Raw genomic sequence first — 13,282 nt, forward strand, 5'->3', positions numbered from 1 at the left:
AATAAAATTAGCTGATCCAAAGATTCAATTACATGTGGAAAATCATGAATAGGAACATCTGAATGACTTCGAAGGCATTCAGCTTAATCTGAGACATCAGTTCATCTTTCTGAATGTCACTTGATCCAGTCAATCTTGAACTTCAACTCTGAATTCAAGATTTGCACATGGCCATTTTACAAATGCCTCAGAACATTTCTATATCTGGCCAAACTTGACAGATCGCAGAAGTTAAGTGTGGTTTTTACTTGTTAGTATAGGGATGAGGGAGTTATATCTGTTGGTTTAGTTAGGAAATCAAAAACCCAGATGAAGGCAGTTACAAACAATTTCCATAACAATGCCAATAAAATGGCAGCAGTCACCAAAAATTGAGCTTAATTTGAGAGCATCCTGGTCTTTTATTTTATAAATTGGTATATGCTGTGTATAAGGCAGAATAAGGGATTTTTTAATTTAAAAATAGGTTGTGGTTATCTTTTTTTCAGAATTGTTAAAGCACAGGTAGCTGATGTTGGCGTGTACACATGCATAGCCTCCAACAGAGCTGGTGTCGACAATAAACATTATAGTCTTCAAGTTTATGGTAAGCCCTTTTAAGCAATATAGAAGTTGTAACATCCTTGTGTATTCATAAATATAGATGGCCCTTGCTTATCAACCACATACTGACTGTTCAAAGTTACAATTGTTCTAAAAAAGAGTTATGACTGGATCTCAACACTGTGACCATTGTAGCATTGCCACAGTCACATGATTATGATTGTGGACAACTGCAATATACTTTATATAGGGCTTCCCTTGAAGAGCAATTGGAACCTGCAGCTGGTTCAAAATGCAGAGGGCTGGGGAGCCCTTTGATCAGAGCTTATTACATCTTTGGTCTAGCTGCATTGGTTGCTAATGTGCTTCCAGATTCAATTTAAGATGCTATAAAGCCCTTCATGGCAAGAACTGTTTTTCTATGATTGTGTCCTAATAGATCTGTCAGGAGGGGCCTGCTATGGATCCAAAATATTAAACAGTGGCAGTTTGCAGGATCTAGGAGAAAATCTATTTTGTCTTGGCACCTTTGGAACATCTTCTCTCAGATTTTCCACAACACAATCCTTCTTAAAGACCTTGAACACTTAATTCTTTCACTGGGCATGGAGATTAAGAAGTGTAGAAGAGCCCATGGAATGTTTCTATGATGGTTTTTTTAAAAAAAATCTCAGCTGACAATTTTATTGTGAAGTTGTTGTCACATTGTTTTTTTTTAACCTTTGTTAACCATCTGGAGTTATAATATTGAAATATGTTAATACATTTTCTGATATGAAATCAGTTTGTTGTTTCATAAACTAAAAAAAAAATTTATATCCTTCATGGCTTTATTTCTTTATAGTACCCCCAAGCATAGACAATGGTGGAGAAACAGAAGAAGTAACTGTACTAAAAGGGAATCCTGTATCTTTGGTGTGTTTGGCTAATGGAATACCAACACCAACTATATCATGGCTAAAAGATGGTCAGACTTTAAGCAGTAACTTTCATGTGACTTTTGAAAACCAAAAAATGGGTCTTCGTATATTAAACTCAGAGGTTAATGATACAGGTAGATATACCTGTATAGCATCCAATGAAGCTGGGGAAGACAATCAACACTTTATTCTGAAAGTGCTAGGTAAGTATTATCTATTTACAACTAATTAGTGGTCTGATCAACCAGAAATTATAATAATGTTTTACTAAAGCAAGAATAGGATCTGTGTGACATTAGTTATTTGGGTCTCATACAGTATACTTTGATTTGAATCTATTGCTGATCAGCTCACTATATAACTAAAGCTATCATAATGAATGTTTAGAATGACTACTGTATACTAAATTGTTATCTTTTTTATTGATTGCTTAAAGTGCTTTCAGCTGGATACAAAAGGTGGATAATATCTAAGGGCTACTTATGTACTGAATGGGTAATAATATGGGGATTTTCTGTTTATTCTCATACCTCTCTTGTAAATTGTCAGGGTCTTTTTTGAGGATGACATTATGGATATCTTTTTTCAGAACCTCCTCATATTAATAAATCAGATAACCCAGAAGAAATTTCTACAGTGATTAACAATCCTCTTGAGCTTCTCTGTATCTCTGATGGGATTCCAATCCCCAAACTAACATGGATGAAGGATGGACGCCCACTGCATCAAGCAGACACTGTTCATGTCCTAAGAGGAGGACAGGTCTTCAGAATATCCAGTGTTCAGGTAGCTGAAAGATAGCTATTTAATTTTTTTACAGCCATTTCAACTGTTTTAATGTATTCAGTTTTATTTCTAACTGAGATGTTGTTATCTTTTAGGTAGAAGATACTGGAAGATATACATGTTTGGCTTCTAGCCCTGCAGGAGATGATGATAAAGAATATTTAGTGAGAGTACATGGTAACGTTAATTTGGATAAATATGATGAAGAACTGCCAAATTTTCCTATACCAGCCTTTCTAATCCAAGCAAGCTCCCTATGTGTGAAACTGAATTCCCAGAATTCCCTAGTTAGCATGATCATTGCTGAACATTCTATAGATCTGTGCCCAGGTTGAGGAAAGTTGTTCTATTGCGTATTTTTTAGTGATCCTGTCTTTGTCTATCTGTTTCATATATAGAACACTGTGAAATAGGCATGGAAAATTAAATGCTTAAGTTCATTTTCAAATAGATTTTTATGCTTTATCTCAATTTTTTAAAAGTTAGGTTCATTAAATTAGGTTCATTCTCATTCTCAATTCTACCATCTCAACATGTCTTTGATAACAAACTAGTAGATTTTTCAAAGGCATTCCAATAATCACATTGACCCCACATATCCACCATATCCACTGCCTTCCATTTCTTCTTCTTTCTCCATACACATTGCATAATATATGAGTTTCTGCTTGCTGGTTATTATCTCATGGCAGCAATCAGTCTCTACTTGATGTGAGATTGATTGGTTGGTTAGTTGGTTGCTCTTACAGTCAAAAGAACTCCTCATAACAAAATCAAAATCCATAATCAAAAGGTTTTTATTTTCTTTTTCTTAATGATGAGCTTTCACTACTATATATTTCACAATGCTTTAACTATTGCAGTCCTCATTGTCATTGCAATATTCTTATTCTTAAGTCACTATTTTCTCCCTATGATTAATCTCTCTGTTTCTCTAGCATACTGCCCACCTCTATCTATTCTTGGGCTCAGGAAAATACAACTATTTACCACTTTCACTTCTACAGCATCAACTGTAAGTTCACTCACCGTGTAGGCTGACATTAACTTTTCTGTTTAATATTTAATGTTACAGACTTAGATTTTTTATTTATTTACAGCCCTAGACCAAGTCACAAGTACACCATTAATACAGGCATATATAAAAGTACATCCATATATAAAAGGAGGAAACCCTATAAAATTAACATTCATTGATGGGACCAAACAGTATCTACAACTTAAGGCACTAAAAATGCCTTTGAAAATCCTGAATATCAACCATTTAATAATGATTTTTTTCATCATGAATGGAATATATCAAACTGAAGTGGGAGTGTATGAGTTCTGATCTCCAGTGTGAGTATAGTGGGTACTTTCAAAGGATGTGTGAAACAAACTCAACATCTATATTTAAGCAAATACATACTTGGATCTTCATATGAGAGATTAGCATGTTGATCAGATGTCACCCTAGCAGGAGAGTGTATATACATGCTAGTAGGGAGAGCATCTATACGTGTTAGAGAGAAGAGCCTTCTGTGTGAAACATACAAAATCTTACAGAAGTAATTGGGTATCCAGAAGGAGAGAGCAATTTTTATATGAGAGATGTGAAGGTTTGGGTCTTCCTGAATATCTAAGTCCCATATCTTCTGCTTAGGTTCTGCCATGATTATTTTTTCCTAAACTTAAAACAAGTAGGGCTGGTATTGACAGTCCACACTGACTCAGATCTTGTTCTATTCATCAGCTTCCAATGGGTTGAAACCTGGAGACTATTTCTCCAGGGGTGCTTCTGGCACGTGCGCTGCAGCTCCTGTTCATGTTAGAAGCTGCTGGCCCTTTACAAGATTTTGCAAGAGGATGTTTGGCCTGAGAGTGAGCAGAGGTTCTGTGAGTTGACTTGGCCAGTGCTGGAATCACTTCCACCCCTTGCTAAAGTTCTGAATATTACTAGGCATATATCTAAGTAATTGGACTTGATTCAGAGATTTCAGAACTATTTGACATTCTGTTCACGTTGTCCATGAAGATTGAGGTATCTTGGACAGTGTAGAAATGAGAAACAGGGAAACTAAAGAAAGCTTCCCAATGGTTTCATTTCTCACTGAAAATGAATGTGTATAGCAACAAACTTATATCCAACCTGATGCTTCTGTATATTTGTGTGTGCATGTGTGTATTTTCAATTCAGCAGGGCTCTGTTCCTTGAATTAAAGTACACCTATGTTTTTCTTTTTCTTTTATAAATTGATGGATTATGTGGTGTTTGCTAGTTAATGATCATATAGAACAGGCATGTCAAACTGCCGGCCCGCGGGCCAGATGCGTCACGCCAAAACTGTGCCCACCCCATTGCCAGCAATGGGGGAAAAGTTGCAATATGTCGCGAGATGTCACGTGACATCGTGAGTTTGACATGCCTGATATAGAATATCTTTTTATAATCAGTTAAACAGGAAACAATTATATAGATCATGTATTCTTGACTATTTAAAAATTAGGAAAATACTGGAGTAGCAGTCAGCTTTTGGGACTAAAAACACTGTCAGGAAAATCTTTACATGTTGGTGAAGGCTGCTGTACTCATCTATTTCAGTAATGGCAGGAAAATCCAATTGTGCATTAACAATGATATCTACAGAAATAGTGTGTGACTAGCTATTTCCAAATCCAAATTTTCCAATATTTTTTCCCTGTTCATATTTGACTAAGATCTGTTTGAACAATAAATAACTAAACGAATTGGCTTCTTAAGTTTTAGACATCAATCAGACTGCTGGCACAGCATATGATCTTGCTATGAAAAATGACATTAGAAAATGTTAACATTTACAGATATTAAACTGGACTAGAATATATTAAATTATTTGAGGATTACAGGATTAGATTGTATTAGATAGCATATATCAACATTTATTGACATGCTTCCAGATTTAAAGCTTTCAGATAAAGGTATAGAATGTATAGATAAAATATCTACTCCTAGATTCAGTTTGGATGCAAAAGAAGTGAAATATTAATAAGATTTTTAAATACTTAGGTGAGAGACAGAATTTTGCAAAAAGAGACGAATTAGGTTCAAGATAACATCATTTTTTTCAATATTAGTCCAGCTAAAGCTTTCAAGACTATAGTTGAAGTATAAAAAAACCTGAATACATTATATATGGGAGTTTTACTGAAAGTTAATTTTCTTTCAGCCACAAGGAAGAGAGAGACTATTTTTATACTTCAAGAGTTGAATAGACTTAACATATAGTATCTAAAGGGTATTGTATGAAGAACTAATAAAAACAATCTTTGTTGCATAATTTATGTATCTCGAGAACAGTACAAGTAAAGGAATTTTTTCCACTTGAAAATTACATGATTGTTATAAAATAAATGTTTAATATTGTATTACTTTAATGTAAAACTGTAAACAAGACAGAAACAGAACTATAATATGGCAATAAGCGAATAATGTAGGATAATTTCACCAAACGTTAAGAGTTAGATAATCCAATAAAAGTAACTAAAATCAGTGAGTATTACAAATATTTTAATCAGGAAATTTATAAATCAGAAAATATTAAGCACAAATATCTTAGAAGACAGCTTTTTGAAGAAGGGAATTGTAATTCAAGAGAAATATCTATCTTACTTAAAGCTGATGGTTTTATGGTAGAAAATATTTAAAAAGAGAGGGAGGATTAATTTTTAATAAAAGGGGTAATCACTATACTGCTGTCTTCGATATATACAGCAAATAAGAATCAGACTGATTTTGTAGAAAAAAACTATGGTAATGACAGCTTTGAATAAATTTGGTTGGGAGAATTTATCTCCCTAAGATGTGTGGGCTTCCACTACCAGAAATCATCTATGTTTTAATGACTGCCTAAGAAAAGCAATTTGTTTTGAGACTGACAAATGGTCATGTCCAGAGCTAATCGAATTATGACAGTGTCCCTCTATGTAAGTTAAATGTTTGCATTTATTATGCTATTTATATTTCTCTTTGGCAGTTCCCCCAAATATCGCTGGCACAAGCAATTCTCAAAATCTTAGTGTGCTACAGAACCAGCAAGTTATACTAGAGTGCAAATCAGATGCAGTTCCTCCTCCTGTCCTTACATGGCTCAAAGATGGAGAAATTTTGGAGGTATATTCTCTATGTCTTTTGTCTGTGATTTATCTTAATTGGGGAAGTAAACTTTGTGTAGGTACTCAAATTGTATATACAGTGGAGGATTTGGCTTGTAAGGCATGTATGTCATGTTTCCATAAGAATCTACACATACCTAGCTCCTTGTTTGTAGGCTGGATCAATTTGACTCCTTAGTATGTATACTTTAGCACTGCATCTGTTCATGTTAAGTTTAACTTATAAAGTATCCTTTGCAGGCAGAATGAAGTAGTTTAATGTTTAATGCAGGATCCATTCTTTTCTGGGAAATGTGCTCACCTATCAAGGGAAAAAATAGTATAGTGCAGCAGAAGAACATAGTGTGAAACTCACATGAATATTACCTATTAAATGGGTATTTGCACCTTGATAACCATTTTATGCGTAGGTTCTCAACACTGATTGCAGCCATTTGTGGGCCTGCTGACGGCATATTGTCAGCATTCGATATTCATCCAACAACAATTTCAAAATAAAATAAAATAAAATATAACAAATAAAATATAACAATAACATTTAATTAATTAATTAATTAATTAAACAGAAAATTAAAAAAACAAAATCAAAGGGCAAATTCGATGGGCCACTAGATCTTTTTCTACCATCGGGTTTCTATGTTTCTAACATTCAAATGTGTATACTGAACTCAGGTTTACTACTCCTCCATTAAAGTGCTGAAGTAGGACTAGAACAGTGGTTCTCAATCTGTGGGTCGGGACCCCATTTGGGGTCGAATGACCATTTCACGGGGGTCGCCAAACAACGCAGTCTGCCATTTTTTCCCCCTTTTCCTTAGCTGTGCTACTCCCTTTTATTCTATTGGCTTTTGAAAGCCAATAGAATAGACTCTCTTGAATAGAGTCTAATTCTATTGGCTTTCAAAAGCCAATAGAAATAGTCCAGGCTGTCTCTGCCCTGCTGAGCCCACCAAAAGTCCCATTCTGCAAACAGTGCCGCACCAGTTGAGTAGTCCTCGACTTACGACCGGTTGGGGGTCACGGCATTAAAAAGGTTGAGAACCACTGGACTAGAAGAACCCAGGTTCAAATCCTCTTACTCATGGAAACTTAGTATATAACAGTCACTGTCTTTCAGCTGACCTTATAAGGGTTGCTGTTATGGAGATAAAATAGAGATTGGTTTGAAAACCACTTTGAGCTCATAGAAGAAGGATGGATTATAAATTAAGCAAACCAACAAACAAATAAATGATAGTCTTTATCAATATCGTCTCCCATTCCTAAACTCTATTATTCCCTATCTAGTATAAATAAAATAGATTATGTTGATTATTTTTACTGAAAAGATTTTGAAATTTTGAAAATCTGATTCTCAGGCTACTCGCCGAGTTCGCATTTTATCCAGTGGAAGGTATTTGCAAATCAACAATGCAGACTTAAACGATGCAGCAAATTATACCTGTGTCGCAAGTAATGTTGCAGGCCGAACCACAAGAACGTTTGTATTGGATGTAAATGGTAAGGGAAGAAGTTAAATTTATATAACCTTTGTGGGATATTTCCAAGAGTTAATGTTCAAAATATTTAGACTTCTCAAAGAAACAGGTTTTGTGATCTTTCATCAATTCATTTCTGGGTGGAAAAAAGTGCCCCCAAGACTTCTTTTTTCCTATTTTGATTAAAAATGCATTATTTTAATTTTGATAGTTAAAGCAGCTTTTGTAAATTTTAAAGATACGCTTGTAGTTCAAAAAAGATGTTCTTCAATTTTCATTTTTAAATGTTACGTAGCAGTGTGTCCTTTGGTAAGAGAACAATGCTTAGGAAACTTTAAAATATATATGGACTTGTGTTTCTTTATCCAGTGCAGGCTTATCTAGAAATCAGTCTCTTTGAATAAAAAATGTGTTTAAAAATAGCATAGTAAAAGTAAACAAAAACATAATTATATATTTTCAGTGGGCTGTACACAAGAAAGGTAAATATGAATTTACATTATATGACATGTATTTTTGTTTTAAATAAAACAAAAGCAGAAATATTCATCATTGCTGTACCTGCACTGCAAAACTTCAAATATTTACTCATTGGCAACAAAAAATATGGTTTTCTGTATTGCTCTACTGCATTTAGTGGTTCTCTGGGTTTTTACAGCCCAGAATTGTGTAAGAAAAGCCAATTTTATACACTTAAAACCTAGGGCCTGTATTTTGGGATGAAAGAAAATCTCATTTCAAATGGAAGGGAAGAGCTCATTTCAATAAATCTTAAAAGATTTAAATAAATAAATCTGTCTGGGAATCTTTCTTTGTATAGTTCCTCCTTCAATCAAAAATGGTTCTCAGACTGTGATTGTGAATATTAATATGTCTGCTGTCTTGGAGTGTGCTGTGGAAGGTGTTCCAGTCCCAAGAATTTCATGGAGAAAAGATGGAGCCCTTTTAGCTGGACACAATGTCAGGTAAACACTGATTTCATGAACAGATGTTCGGTGGTACTGTCTCTATATTTTTTCGTAATGTATTATGTTGAGAAAATTGATCTAATTGACTGAACTTGTTATGTTCAAGTAGATAGAACAAAGTGTTAAAACATATCTGATATCAGATTGTTGAGTGTGGATTTTACGAACGCTACAGCCTGACATGTGTGTCTACTAGTGACAACATAACTTTGACCATGTACTTTTCTTATGGAGGTAATTTGCTATTACCTTCTTATGGAATTATTTTAACTAACCAATCTAACCTACACCTCTGGAATTTCTGTGATCTTCATCCAAGTACTAACCAGGTCTGACTATTAACTTTTTTTCTAAAATCTCCCAAGGTGACTTAAATGTCCTGCCTGTTTTGCCCAGCAAGTAAGACATTTCTCAGATCTTGTGGATTCATGATATTACCAACTCACATCTAAACACAACATTCTAGAGCAGGGGTCCCCAACCCCTGGTTCATGGACCGGCACCGGTCTACAGCTTGCCAGAAACTGGTCTGTGCAAACAAGCAAAGCCCCATCCATGGGATGTAGGCAGAAGACGAAACCATGCTTCCTCCAGTCCGTGGAAAAACCTCTCTCCATGAATCAGTCCCTGGTGCCCAAAAGGCTGGGGGGCCACTGCTCTAGAGATATCTGCACATGAAAAATTGTTTCTGTCATTATATTTATACATTCAAAATTTGTGATTAAGTTTGGGGTAGAATAAATGTAGTCTTAAATTCAGATTAAGTGAAAAGTATGTTATCTAATTTTAGAAGATGATGAATTTCACTCATGTCAGTTAACTTAAGGCAAAGGTCCATACCAATCTGACAAGCCAGTAGAAAAAATATTTCTGCAGTATATAGTACTTGTGATGGTCTGTCATTTAAAATATAGAAAAAGATTTAGAAAGCACTAGAGCCTGAATAAAATTAACAAAGTTGCTGTAAATTTTTGTAAGGTGCACATACATAAGGAAGAGTGGTTACATTTCTTTCATATTTATGAGCTTCTTAAGTTTCTGTTTACAGTCAAAAACCAAAAGCTCATGTATAGGAACTTCTCATGTGATTGCTACAGATTATATTTGTGGCAATTTAAGCAATGTTGAATTTTGATAGAGAACTGACAGAACCAAAAGTTTAAGCCTTTTATATAATAAATGTTTGATCAAATATTTTTTTCCTGCCCCCCACCCCACAAAAGAATCTTCATTTTGTTCCCTACATTTCAAATTACCATCTTTGGTATCAATTGAACTAAAATTAAAGATGGTAGGAGATTATTACTAAATTTGAATCTGCTTTGGTTTGAGAAAAATGCAGTTAAACTTTAAGGCAGCAGTATTTAAGGATAAGTGGAAATTATTTATTTATTAAATTTATATGCTGCCCATTTCCCTGATATGGTGATCCTGTAAGGCTTACAGAACATAAAAAGATAAATAGAAAACAGTTAAAATTTTAAAACTATGCGTATTAAAAATTTAAAAATATGCAAAAAAAAAACCATAACCAAGAAGAAGGACAGCACAGGGACGAAGTCTTCTTACCCTGTCAACCACCTCCAGTACTGTGTGCCCCCTCAGGGTCCCAAGGCAACTGGCAAAACCAAGTTTTATTATCCTTCCAGAAAACCAAAAAAGTGGGAACAGGTCTCACCTTCAGTGATAGAGTGTTCCACAGGGTCAGGCCATAGCAGAAAAGGCTCTTCTCCTTGACTACACACCTTGGAATAACTTAGCAGATGGAGTCTATAGCAGGCCTCTTCCAATGGTGCAAGTGCAGCAGGCTAATCCCATTGGCTTATTTCATGCAACTGTGTATTTAGGAAAATATATTGCAGTAGTATTTATTTTTCAATAATTATAAAGTACGTAACTGTTTTCTAAAAGACAGGTTATCTCAGGAGTTTTGGTTGAACTCTGTAGAAATGTAATACATGAAATAACAGTTCGTTTGACTTTTTGAATAGTTTCTCCTGTGATGCTTTGCAATTATCTGAGTTCAAAATATAAATGCTGGTGAATATGTACATGAGTATATAAGAATTTGTGCATGTTCTTTATTTTATGCAACTAGGAGAATACATCATGTGTCTACATTTATTTTAAAAGCCTTTCAGCATCTTCTAAGTCATTGTTGTGAACCAGAGAATCAAACACAAATGTATGTTTCCTGCTTCTTTTATTTATACGATTTTAATATTAATTTTGTAGTGCAGAGGTCCCCAACCTTTTGGGCAACAGGGACCGGTTCCATGGAGAGAGGTTTTTCCACGGACCAGAGAGTGTGTGGTTTTATGTGCTGCCTGCATCTCGTGGATGGGCCTTTGCTTGTTTGGGCAGCCTGGTTGCTGGCATGCCGTGGCCCAGTATTGGTTCACGGACTGAGGGTTGGGGACCCCTATTGTAGTGGACTCTCTTATGAAACACGGGACAGAGGAAAAACAGTTGTATGAATAAGAAAATTTTCCTCTCTCACTGTGTGTATTGAGAATGTATTAAATTCCCTGTGTTTTATTTCAGACATTCACTATTAGGAAATGGATCCCTTCACATACATTCAGCCCAGGTTACTGACACTGGGAGATATCTTTGCATGGCAACCAATGTGGCTGGCACTGAGCGTAAGAGGATTGATCTTCAGGTCCATAGTAAGTATGCCTTTTTTTCAGATAGACAAGTACTATAGAAGAAACTGAATCGGCTTAGACTAAGAATGCTAGACAGGACCCATATAATCCTATTATCTCTTCCATGCTGGACCATAATGTGGTAATCCCTACTCATTGAATGACTAGGAAGACCTCATCCCCATGCCATCCATCTCTTAGTTTTGGTTTTTGTATAGTTTTTAGAATGTAAATCTGTTTTAATATTTAATTTAATATTAATTGATATTTAATATTTAATTAATATTTAATTAAATATTTGATTATTAAAATTACTGTTTAACTAGTTTTAATATTTTAACATATTTTCAATATTCTTCTACTTGTTTTATAACTTGTCAGCTGCCCAGAGTCACCTTATAGAGGAGATGGGTGGCATAAAAATTAAATAAGTAAACAAACAAACAAACAAATAAAATATCCTTTTTTGACTAATTAATTAATTAATTGGACATCAGTAAGGGTTGGCTTAGAATGAATGATGTCTATATGGAACTCCCACTGTTCCTGAAGATACATGCATTTATGTTGGATCACTAAGGAGTGGATTGGGGGAGTTTTACTTGAGCTATACCTGCTATGATAAACTGTGCTCTAGTCAAGTCATTTGGTAAAGTCCAATCATCTTTTTTTCTTCAGTTTCTCCATATATTGCCCCAGGACCTGTCAATGTCACAGTATCTGTAAATATACAAACCACACTACCCTGTGAAACTACAGGGATTCCTAAGCCAGCCATAGCCTGGAAGAAGAATGGGCATGTTCTCAATTTGGATCAGAACTCATTCAGGTAAAAAAAAAGGGTTTTATTTGTTTTTATGACTACAGAACAGTGATTGCATGTAATGCTTTAAAAAGAATAAAAACCTACTCTTCCACCCCATACAAAGGGGAGGTTTAACTTATTTTTCAAATATACAAAGGGCAAATCTGTAATTTCTATTTGGTTCACTCAGTGGGAGCTTCGTCTTAGCGACTTTGAAAAATACTCCCCTTGTTTTCCACCATATCCATAGAATTGCAAAGCATCTATATATATATTAAAAAATCCTTATGTTACAGTATAGCATTCTTTCTTTCTTTCTTTCTTTCTTTCTTTCTTTCTTTCTTTCTTTCTTTCTTTCTTTCTTTCTTTCTTTCTTTCTTTCTTTCTTTCTTTCTTCTATAAATTTTTCCTGCATACAAAATTCCAATAGTCTTAGAGGACAATCTAGAAATAAAAAAAACACAACTGTTTCTTATTGCTTTGATTATTGTAACATCACAGCTATAGTGGTGCCCTAAGGGAAAAAAGAGGGAGACAAAAAGGGTCTGTGATAGGGTCTAAATCAGTGGTTCTCAACCTTTTTAATGTTGCGACCCCCAACCAGTCGTAAGTCGAGGACTACTCAACCGGATGTAAGTCAAGGACTACTCAACTGGTGCAGCACTGTTTGCAGAATGGGACTTTTGATGGGCTCAGCAGGGCAGAGACAGCCTGGACAATTCCTATTGGCTTTTGAAAGCCAATAGAATTAGACTCTATTCAAGAGAGTCTATTCTATTGACTTTCAAAAGCCAATAGAATAAAAGGGAGTAGCACAGCTAAGGAAAAGGGGGGAAAAATGGCGGACTGCGTTGTTTGGCGACCCCCGTGAAATGGTCGTTTGACCCCAAATGGGGACCTGACCCACAGGTTGAGAACCACTGGTCTAAATAGATATGTGGGAAGGGGGTGTGAAGACATCTGGGAAAATGAAGAAAAATAAGGGCAAAGCATGAGGACT

The 13,282-nt window shown here is 35.1% G+C and overlaps 1 protein-coding gene across 10 annotated transcripts in view; it reads left to right on the plus strand.

The window, feature by feature from the left end:
• Positions 1 to 13,282, plus strand: part of HMCN1 (hemicentin 1) — a 433,480-nt gene that overhangs the window by 352,361 nt on the left and 67,837 nt on the right. For all 10 annotated transcript variants that reach the window (XM_039357629.1, XM_039357620.1, XM_039357628.1 and 7 more), the window contains 9 exons: positions 489 to 586; positions 1,388 to 1,666; positions 2,053 to 2,249; positions 2,345 to 2,426; positions 6,242 to 6,378; positions 7,739 to 7,880; positions 8,679 to 8,823; positions 11,371 to 11,498; positions 12,156 to 12,306. In XM_039357629.1, the coding sequence (XP_039213563.1) occupies positions 489 to 586; positions 1,388 to 1,666; positions 2,053 to 2,249; positions 2,345 to 2,426; positions 6,242 to 6,378; positions 7,739 to 7,880; positions 8,679 to 8,823; positions 11,371 to 11,498; positions 12,156 to 12,306 (1,359 nt within the window). The remainder of the gene's footprint in view (positions 1 to 488; positions 587 to 1,387; positions 1,667 to 2,052; positions 2,250 to 2,344; positions 2,427 to 6,241; positions 6,379 to 7,738; positions 7,881 to 8,678; positions 8,824 to 11,370; positions 11,499 to 12,155; positions 12,307 to 13,282) is intronic.

The sequence above is a fragment of the Crotalus tigris genome, unplaced genomic scaffold, assembly GCF_016545835.1.
Source record: "Crotalus tigris isolate CLP2741 ecotype Arizona unplaced genomic scaffold, ASM1654583v1 scf7180000018938.1368258, whole genome shotgun sequence".
In the NCBI taxonomy this organism is placed as follows: Eukaryota; Metazoa; Chordata; class Lepidosauria; order Squamata; family Viperidae; genus Crotalus; species Crotalus tigris.